Here is a 10,933-nt window from a genome sequence, read left to right as displayed (position 1 = left end):
GCAGGAAAAACTACATAACCAGAACTCAACGCAGCTCATGAATGCATGTCTTGGCAACTAAGAATCAGGGTCCAACTTACTCTTGTTTAAAATGTTAAATCATTGCCACCTGAGTCAAGACAGGGGAGAAGGGAAGATGGGCAGCTCACCCTGCAGCAGCCATCAAACTGCACCCGCAACACGAAGCGCAGAGTAACACAACACTTTTGGCTTTTCCCTCTCCCAGACACAATTTCCCAACACTGATAAATGCTTTCTATGTATGATAAACTCATAGAGTGGGGGGAAAGCTTTGGACCCAACACCTACCAGAATCATTATTCTGAAAATAAAGGACAGAGGACTAACCTCTTGCTTTAGGAAAATACAGCTAGAGTAAAGCTTGTGGCCCTGCCAGATGAAGACACTGGTACTATGCATCACCTGAACCACCAGTGTTTCTAGCAGTATTCTTGCCTGCTCTCTCACATACACAACTGTCAAGCCTTTTAAATGTTTTCACTCCAGTTCCTATAAGCAGCCATGGAGTTATGCATATGCACATAATTCCACTATAAGCCACTCTCCCTAAGTCAAAGATTGGTCATTATCCTTTATGACAACTTACCTACACTTCAAATACGTTTCCTGAACTTGTGTTTGCTCTCCCTGGCTCTCTAATCTCAGCCCACCCTCACATACTTTGCTACAAGCATTGACTCTGGCCAGATTGCCTTGAAGTAAAAATTACTCTCCATATTCTAAACTGACATCTTTCCACATTAAGAGTTGTTCAGACTGTATCAAATACCGACAAATAAGTCACACTTCACGTTCTCTTGTGCAGCAGCCTGACACACTTCCTCCCCTCTCTCCTTTCCCAAAATCACAGAATCACAGTACATTAGGGATTGGAAGTGACCTCAAAAGATCATCCAGTTCAATCCCCCAAAATGGTGGAGGAGTGGCTGTGAACTCCTCCCCACATTTGTAATGAGGCAGCAAAGGGGACAGTAACTAAACACACTTCCAAATACTTCATTCCCTCCATAGCTGCTAGCACAGAGGACACACAGAAGGTCTGAGGCTCTGCGCAAGATGCAAACCATTGTGCAATTCTTCTCTTTCCAGCCAAACCAAAAACGTATAGGAGAGCTGTAGGTTAAGCACAACTGCCCCACAGATGGCTTTGAAACTCATACAGCACAGAGGACACACAGAAGGTCTGAGGCTCTGTGCAAGATGCAAACCATTGTGCAATTCTTCCCTTTCCAGCCAAACCAAGAACGTATAGGAGAGCTGTAAGTTAAGCACAACTGCCCCACAGATGGCTTTCAAAGTCATACAAGTAATAAAGGTTTTTAGCAAATGGGTAAAAAACCAGATTGCAGCAGGTTAATTGGGAAAGGTAAACACACTAAACCCTCCAGAACATCCCGAAGAGCACAAGTAGCACCACACCCAAACGTGAAGTGCTTCAGTATGACAGACTAAAGATTGGCAACTATTTCCAAAAGGCTGCTTTCAGAACTCTTTGCCATATTGGTCTTCGTTCACACATTGCCTATTAATTTTCTTTGCGTTTCTCCTTCATTGCTAAAGTAAACATCGTCCAACAGTGAGTGTGTACTGTGGAACAGCAAACTGCAAAAATAATCTCTCAGATCCAAAACTTCCGTATGAGACACGACTCAGGTAACCTTTATGAAAAATCCAAACGGGCTCAACCTCCAAGGTACATAACGGATCCACAAATTAAAGCTGACCTGCCTGGATTCAATGCCATGACGGTCCCTGTACTGGTACAAAGCACAGAACCTGGCCAAGTAAAAAAGATTTAGGCTCAAAATAATTCAGGCCCAATCATGTAGTTATTTCTTTCTAATCAGAGTGTGGAATTATCATCTTCAGGAAAGTCCACCACAAGGAAAGAGAGTAACTTCTGGAAAATAAAAATCCACAAAGACCTTTCTATCTATTCAATGAAAGTCTAATGCAATACAAAGGACAAAATAACAAAGAAAATACCTGGAACTCACAGTGGGAAATGTGCCTAACTTTCACCTTAGTTCAATCTACAAATAGTAAATCCTCAGTGTAAAATTACAGATTAAATTAACTCAAGAGGAAAAGTCATTTTAGGAACCCAGCTGGGCTCACACAAATCCCTACCAAAAAAGTGAACACGGAAAGTCAAGTGAAAAAACAAATGCAAATGAGTTAGGAACGTAAGTTATATTTATTGAGTTGATGTTTTTAAAAGGCACATATTTCAAGTACCATCAGCATCTAATGGGATGCACTGCTGAAAATATTACTTTCTAAAGGACCCCAAGTCACACACACACTTAAATGCATATGAACAACTTACCTAAAAATGCAACACATCAGAGAATCATACTTAAATTAACCCATTCTTATTCAGTGGATACCAATATATACTATTTTAGGAGTTTAAACAGGATGAGTGAATAGAAACAAAAAGCAGCTTCATTTGAAATCATCAGAGAGTCATCAGAATAACTGAAAGAGATTTGAAACCTGGAAGATGCAGATGGGCATAAGCAGGTATGGGAAAGGAATCTGAGGAAACTTACTTTCACCATAACTAAAAAGGGAGAGCTGGTATGCACTTTGTAAAGATTTCTCCACCTTTTTAGCTATATTTGAGGACAGAATAGACTCAAAATACAAATCCCTCTACTAGGCCACCTCCCATTTCTAGTCTATGACGATGCTCAACCCTTCTGACCTCAAGCAGTACAGCAGTAACTATCACCAAGACAGGGGTCTGGATTTCAAAGGCTTTTTGCCATGCAGATCTAATTTCACCGTCATTGCAGGTGTAGTTTCCACTACTATTGTAGCCCTTGATCTTACAGAATATCCTTACCACATCTCAGCATTTACCTTTGTTGCATTGTCCGTTCTCCTTCTGTTGTACGAGTAGAAGCAGTTGAGGAAAACGTGTGTCCTTTCAGTACGTGTTTGTTCCAGAGACACAGACTGAGAAATTCAACCAATTGGCAAACCCAACCAAGCCACATGTTCCTACTATCCCAGGCAACAGCCAATGCCTCAAGCTTCACAGAAGAGCAAGAATAAATTAATCAATAATAAATACAGGAAAAATCTCACAAGCGCACAATGTACAATGTTGCATGGAGACTTCAGACTTTTTGCTGTCCTTTAAAGGTACCAGATCCAGCCCTGAAGCATAATACATTATAATACAGTCTGAAGCATAAGCCATTTAGTAAAATAATAATTTCTGGAACTCTTAAAAGCCTGGAAAATTTTCAGCTGGTCCCTGCAATGGCAAATTGAAAAGACTTAACAGCTTTACAAATGCCAAGAAAGAAGTCAGGTCAGGTCAGTTCCTTGGAGTATCCTGCACTTTACACATAGAAGCAAAGAATGGTCATATAATAAATATTCAGGTTCATATGCATCTAAAAATTGTCCTTACATAACTTTTTCAAAACGTTTTTTCAAATGTGGACTATAAACATAAAACCACTGAACTGCAATGTTGCTGCAATTCTGCAATAAATCTTAGCAGCCCACTCTTCCAATAAATATACGGCTCTTTAGAGTAATTCTAATTATCTTCAAAATGTTTGCTCAAAAGGATACAAATAAAGTGAGAAGTCGGGGAGCCTGTCTGTCTTTGAGAGTCAGAGACAGGAACTTTTCCAATCTTGTCCTCAGATCCAATGTCCAAGAGTCCTTGAAAAGAAAAACAAATTATGACAGTTGTTCACCAAATAAGTACACTCTGCTGAAAGTACTGTTTGGATCCCAGCAACCTTCCACTAGGAAACAGGGCAGCCAGCATCACTTTGAAAAGATTTTCCCTTCACTGTTACTGAAGGGAACGTGTTTGTTAGCTACCCATAAAAATGTACAGAAGTCAGAAGAGTTCAGTGTCATTCCTAGACAAGAGTTCTAAAATCATGATGCAGCTTTATTTCAAGTGTAAAACTATCATATAGTGTTGGTGCCTTGTATGCAAATGCAGCAACTGCCCCTAAATTAGAAGTACCTTTGTAAGTAACTGGACAAAAACATTAATATTAATTTTAAACTTATTAAACAGAGTACGAAATCAGTAATTTGACATTGCTCAGTTTTCAAAAAGTAATCTGTCATCTTTCACTCCTGACAAGATCTGGGAAAATTTTGTCAAGAACTATTGCAAGCATCATAACATGACATCAGTGATCAGGGTACAGCATTTCTGAAAAAGGACTCGGAGGAAAACAACTCACATATGAAAACCAGACCAACATATCGGCCACTAACTGGAGCGCTGTCTTCTGCCTGCTAGTGTCTCATAAGCACAAGAAAATAAGTTAAGGTAAAAAGCCACACTACGCCCAAGAATCCACCAAACACTCATTTCTTCTATTTCAAACCTTCAGTTAAATTTATTTCTGCTTGGTGAAAAGCCAGCCAACAGAAAAGCAGTATTTTCCAGTGAGTAGCAGCAGCTTCATAAATTTACTGCTGTGTATGTATATGTTGCACGCTGCTCATGCAGCTCAGATTCGCCCTTATTTCACTATGCTGGAGAGCGTACAGCATTTACTCACTACATTTACAAATTCAATACCCAGCGATGCACTGCAGTATGCTCTATATTACCAAAGGAACCATGGCTCCTACAGAGAGGACTGTGTATTATTCTTCAAGATGTATTACACAGACAGACAGGAACTCCAGCTATATAAAGCATCAGACGCCTGAGAAAAACAATATGCCGTAAGAACACTGCTTAGTAGACAAGTGACTCACTGCTGCTCTTTCTCAAACGTAAAACAATCTGCGTTTCAACACTAACATGGAATGAGCTGTACAATTCCCACAAGAAAATATGAGTGACTTTGGACCAAGAGCTTGGACGCTGGGTTACTATGAATAAACCTGAGGATCTTGTCTTAGATAAGGCATTAAAAAAAAAAAGCTGCTAAGTATAATTAAGAGCAGTCATATCCCATCTCTGAGGTCAACAACTCATTATTTATAGCTAGTCCCAATGGAAAATGGCAGTATATGCCTTTTTTTGGTGTTACACTGGAGCTCCTCATCAGCTGGTACATCCAAAGTCAGCCCTAGGGCAAGGATCACTTCAGCTTTGATTTGATACCACAAAGTGTGTGGCAGCAATGCAGGCTGAAGATATCTCCTCCCAGCACAATAACTGCTCGCATCTCCTTAGCTAAGCAAACACAGCTGTCCATGAGGTAGGATGGTGAAGCATTTCAAACATGTAACCCTGTGAAGTATTACAGATGTTTTACAAACAAATTTGTGTACACGTGTGTGTGTGCACATGGGAGCTGTATATACACACATTCACAGGTAAAGCCTGATCCAGTCCAAGTGCAGCCACATAACCAGCAGTTTCCAGCATAACCAAGAAGTTAAGGTGCAGTTTTGCATCGCAGGAACAAGCCGTCAGCAGGCGAGATGCTGGCTGTACCTTCCCCACCAATACTTTGGAACATCACACCACAGCTCTGGACATCACCTCCTGACCATCTACCTGCATGGTGCCCAGAAAGCAGCCAATGCAAGGGTGTTTTATTACCCCTTCATCAGTAGAATAACTGTAGATCATCATTACATTCAAAGTGCCCCTGCGAATGCGATCTCTTTTGAAGTTCAAGCACACTGACTTTGTCTCTTTTCACCTTGCGTGTGCAAGCCTAAAAACTGAACTCTGCAACAGCCATTCAAAGGCAAGGGCTAAAACTTATTTAACCAAAAAACTGACCAGAAAAAAAATGCCTGTGGCAAGAGTCACCAAACCACTGAGCACAGCTATGCACTTACAGCATTTTTTTTTGCAGGGTGGGGAAGAGTCTCAGAACAGACAGCACTGACTCATTTTCTGTTACAGGAGAGTTACTTATAAACTTGACTTTCTCTTTTCCACGTTACATGAAACTGCTTCAGCCTCCTTCTGCCTAACTATCACATTTTAAACCTATCTATACATACATAGATAGCGGGGTTGGGCAACAACCTCAGAGCAATTAAGGAGACTTGAACTACAATGTAGCAATTCCCAGAAGCAGGCATACGTCAGGGCTGTGCAGAAAAGAAGGAGAGGTAGCAATTCCTACTTATGGACACAAAGCCAGAGGACCATTTAGGACTCAAGTAAAATAAAATATATTTAAGATGATACTGTTATTGATAGCACATTCACAACCCTTCCTTCATCAAATACATGTTCTTTCTTGATTGTGCAGTTTCTGTCAAAGGAAACAGTAAAAGCGATTCCCAAATTAACATCATTCGAAATCTATCACTCCATGAGAAGAATCACTAGAAATACCATCTCCGCCAAATAGTTACCTACCTGGAAAAGTTCTTTAAATGAAGGATGGACCATGGGGTTTGGAACAAAAGGCAAAGCATAGAAGGGAAGAAACTCCGTAGTTTGGCTCAGTGCAGCTCCTTCTGTCTCCAGGTATGCCTTAAAATGAGAAATCCTTTCCTCGAGTTCAGCTTTGTCCTAGGAAATAAAGCAGCATATTTATTTAGAAAACTACCACTCTGAAACACTCTGAATGCACTGTAAAGCTGGCGAGTACAAGCAGAGACTTAAATACAGTAATATCAACTATGAAATCCCAGCATATTTGTTATCTAAAAAGCAACATTTATTTAACTAGAGAGCATTTTATCTTGTTTGCACCACTCAAAAAAAATTCAAACCAATGTTGTTATTTGTGTTGTCCAGGTCCAACAAAAGAAGAGAGGAATAATTGCTTTTTGAATGTGAATTATTCCTGTCCACTTCAGGCTATATTTCAAAAGCAGAGTGACATTTCCAGGCTCAGGGCAGAGAGGAAACACATACTTATGCCATGTTTTATTTCAGTGATAAGTGCAGAACCATAAAACCCACTCACACAGCACCAAGGAGGGGAGCTGGTACATGGCACAGACCAAAAGCTTCTCAGAAGCTGGAAAACACACTGGAGACATCCAAATACTCCTGTAGCAGCTGACACGGGTAAGGCAGGACCTATTAAGCCCTTGCTGACCCAGCTGACTCCAGCTCACTTAAATGTTTCTTCATCATCAAAGTCCCATGGAACAGAGAATTTATTTTATGACAGTTTGGAGTTCCTGTTTTCAATACGATATATCGAGCTGGTCAAGATTGAACTTTTCCATTTTATCAGAAATGTTTCTATTTTAACACACAGCATCAGTCCAAACTGGAAGCAAAACAAGTGTTTTAAGAATCTCTATAGACTACAGGTAGGCACAAGAAAGTATCAGCATACTGGTATTTTCCAAATGAAAATATTTCAAGAGCTCCAAGATAAGGACATCACCAAATTCCATTCTTATATTTCACAATACAAGGGGTCTGGTGCAACTAAAATGCAGACTGTGGCCCAAAAACTGGATACATATTCTGAGAATTCTTCTTACTAAACATCCCATCATCATCCACACTAAAGACAAATAAAAGAAGTAAGACAAAGAAAAGCAATTTGAACGATGAGCTAAACTTACAGGCTTTCCCGTGGAGTGTTTTAAGAGGTAGGTGGCAAAGTGTACATGGAGATAGAACTCCAGCTTCTGAGCAACCTGTTCATTGTCCTGGACTGAAGATGAAATATGCTCCTCCCAGAGCTGGAAGAAAACCTTCTGCTCACCATTCTCAAATGCTGTAAGCAGATCTTTCTGCAAAGAGAAAAAGCATTCATTGGAAAACCAAACACAGAAGAGCTACATTTTTTCAGCAGTAGGTTAGTGAATGAACAATTCGTGCCATCTGAACACTGTGAATTAAGAGTTTTATCCTAAAATCTCTCGCTGTTCAATGACCACTTAAACATTCTTTTTCCACACGTCTTTAATATCTTTGAGAGTCTGAATCACCCATCAGTACAAGACATAAAGCTCACATTTTCAAGCATGTCAATCTGGGGATTCACCTTTACCATAAGGGAAAAATAAATGTCTATGGTGTGTGAGAATCAGTCTTATGACAAGCTAAAGTTAGCTAAACGTAGCATAAGTCGTATGGCAAGCTAACAAACATAATGTAGTGTGAAACAAAACTACTTTCTCAGGTTCACAAGGACTGGAGTTCTGAAACTAAAAAAACCAAACTGGAACGTTCCTGCACTGAAAGGAGACTGCTAGCAGACTTCAAATAATAAAAAAGCTCTTCAGACAGCTCAGATAATCTCACTGCTGTAACAAGTCACATAGTGGTTAGTGGTCTTTAACTGGTTTTAGTATTACTCAAAGTAAGTGTAAACGATGCATTACCTGAACAGGCAAAGCCTCTGAATCTCTTGAGAAAACACCTGCTGGTTTAGGTAGTGGCTTCCCTTTGATTTTACATTCCTTTGTAAATACTTTCACAGTTTCTTCAAATTCAGCAAAATCCAAATACTGCAAGACAAAACCATACAGAAACAATATTTTTTACTATTATAAGTGATTCAATGAGTGACCCATGAATCGTCAAAGTCCTTTAAAGTTTCTCTGTAGCAGGGTCCATAAATCCCAAAGACTACACAGCAACAAACCAAGAACTGGTACCGCAGGTGGTAGGAAAACACTGTCTCTCAACTAAATTTCCTTCTGCATCCTAGAGAACAGCACTGACAACTGAGAACATCCTTTCTGAAAGAATGAAGCCCCTCAATTTACAGAATCACAGAACGTTAGGGATTGGAAGGGACCTCAAAAGCTCATCCAGTCCAATCCCCCTGCCAGAGCAGGAACACCCAGATGAGGTTACACAGGAAGGCGTCCAGGCGGGTTTTGAATGTCTCCAGAGAAGGAGACTCCACAACCTCTCTGGGCAGCCTGGTCCAGTGCTCTGTCACCCTCACTGAGAAGAAGTTTCTTCTCAAATTTAAGTACAATTTAGCCAGTAATTTCGTTCAACCAAAGAAGAAAAAACCCTAAAATCTATTAATGCTATACCTTGGTTGAAGAAACAATAAATTTCTTGCAAATAATGTTCTCAAAGTGCAGAATTCTTAGATGTGGTTCTCATCTGCACAGAAGCAGTCAGACAGCTTGAATTCTAAGCCAGTTTACTCATCTGAAGCTGTGCAAGCCAAATTAGTGACCAACTAATCAACAACGTTCTTCTGAGAAAGAGATAAACAGCCCTGCCTCTTCCTCCCACAACGTACAGTCACTATATTACACACAAATTTCTCCTCCTCCCTCATCTCAGGACTCTTAGTTACTGGTTGCTGAGGCAAGACATCACATTTCATTTTGCAGACATGGTCTGGATACCCAGCATCGCCACAGAGAGCAAAAATTGTTTACTCTCTTCACTGCTAACCTAAACAGTAGCACAGTAATGATTAAGTACTTAAACCTCTTTTTAGATTTGTTTTCTGATTTCCACAGAAAGGTTAAAGTTGTGTATGATTTTGCTATTTGCTAGACTTTTTGGGCAGGAGGTAACTGTCCAGGCTTTCAACAGCCAGCCTGGTGAAAGCTGGGCACAGTGACAGCAGACTGCTGCTCCTGATCGCCCCTCTGCAGCTCTGGCACTTTTGGTGCTCCTGCAAGAGGTTGGGTCACACAAGCACACCAGGCACGGGAGTTAAGTGGTTGGTTTGGTGTGCACTGAGGGTCCTAAACTAGGCTACAACACAGCATCAGTCAAAGGAATAAGGCAGTAACAAGCAGCAGAGAACACAGATTGCATTCTTCTTCCAAATCATAACCCATTTTAGCCAATTCATGCAGAAGGCTGAAGCACAGACTACCAAAGAGACACCCACCCTTGAAAGTTTTTCTCTCATTGTCTTTTTCACAGGACCATCTCACACTTTAGAATATCTCCCGATTACCTTTTCTGGGCAATGTGGGTAGAGGAGTGCCTAGCTGGAAAATCTTGCTTAGGCATTAAACCATGGATATCAGTAGATTCAGATCCTGAAGGGGTCCTACAGGAAAGCTGGGGAGGGACTTTATACAAGGGCAGGTAGCGATAGAATGAGAGGGAACAGTTTAAAACTGGAAGAGGGGAGATTTAGACTGGATATTAGGAAGAAATTCTTTACTGTGACGGTGGTGAGATACAGGAACAGGTTGCCCAGGGAAGCTGTCAATGCCTCCTCCCTCAAAGTGTTCAAAGCCAGGTTGGACAGGGCTTTGAGCAGCCTGGCCTAGGGGGAGGTGTCTCTGCCTATGGCAGGAGGGTTGGACTGGATGAGCTTTAAAGGCCCTTCCAATCCAAACCATTCTATGATTCTATGACTTCAGCTTGAGCTTTGTCAGCTCTAGGGTTTTTACATACCTCTGTGATTTTATACACATATGGAGTGAGGTGGCAGCTAAGCAATGTTTTAAAGATGTCACCAGTATCACAGTTCAAACCTGAGCCCCAAAGCTCTGTGCATCTCATCAACTTCACTGTTCCTTTAATGAAAGCCTCATTTGCAATGAACAACAGACAATTCTGGATTGATTTGATGTTTGATTTCTGGCTTTTAATGGACATTGAGCCCTTTAAATCTACAGGAGTCAATATGATTTCAGGGTGCAGCAAACACTTGGGCAGTTCAACAACTCCAGAATTTAGACCACAGTTACAATGCCTGGCTAAGCACTATGAAATTTAGCCTTGCTCATTTCAAACACAGAAAAAAAAAAGACAGAAAACCAACCTCTCTAACTAGTCCGAGTAACTCAGCTTCATAAGCTAAAACGTCACCCATCGCTAAGCGTCACTGCTACGTCTCATCGTTGATAAACCTAGAAAATCGTAAAGGGGGGCGTTAGCAGACAGCCCAGCGGTTCCCAAAGCCCCAGAGCCATCCCATCTCCTAAGAAACCGCGTGAGGAAGATATCCCCCGCATGGCATCTCCAAAGGAGTTCCGAAGCTGGCCCTCGCCGACCCGAACCGCTGCTCTCGCCAGGCTGCGGGGCGGTCACACC

At 41.1% G+C, this 10,933-nt stretch overlaps 1 protein-coding gene across 1 annotated transcript in view; it reads right to left on the bottom strand.

Moving 5' to 3' along the window:
* The window catches only part of ARMC9 (armadillo repeat containing 9), a gene marked incomplete at its 3' end in the record, with an annotated part of 55,702 nt that extends 44,990 nt beyond the window's left edge, over positions 1 to 10,712 (bottom strand). The window contains exons 1-6 of the mRNA XM_010189787.1: positions 10,662 to 10,712; positions 8,287 to 8,412; positions 7,522 to 7,692; positions 6,350 to 6,505; positions 3,616 to 3,708; positions 2,890 to 2,914 (exon numbers count right to left, since the gene is read on the bottom strand). Of these exons, the coding sequence (XP_010188089.1) occupies positions 2,890 to 2,914; positions 3,616 to 3,708; positions 6,350 to 6,505; positions 7,522 to 7,692; positions 8,287 to 8,412; positions 10,662 to 10,712 (622 nt within the window). The remainder of the gene's footprint in view (positions 1 to 2,889; positions 2,915 to 3,615; positions 3,709 to 6,349; positions 6,506 to 7,521; positions 7,693 to 8,286; positions 8,413 to 10,661) is intronic.
* Between the last annotated feature and the right edge of the window lie 221 nt (positions 10,713 to 10,933).

The sequence above is a fragment of the Mesitornis unicolor genome, unplaced genomic scaffold (assembly GCF_000695765.1).
Source record: "Mesitornis unicolor isolate BGI_N332 unplaced genomic scaffold, ASM69576v1 scaffold38708, whole genome shotgun sequence".
NCBI classification, from domain to species: Eukaryota; Metazoa; Chordata; class Aves; order Mesitornithiformes; family Mesitornithidae; genus Mesitornis; species Mesitornis unicolor.
Note: the sequence above shows the minus strand (reverse complement) of the source record. Positions and strands in the feature narration are given on the sequence as shown.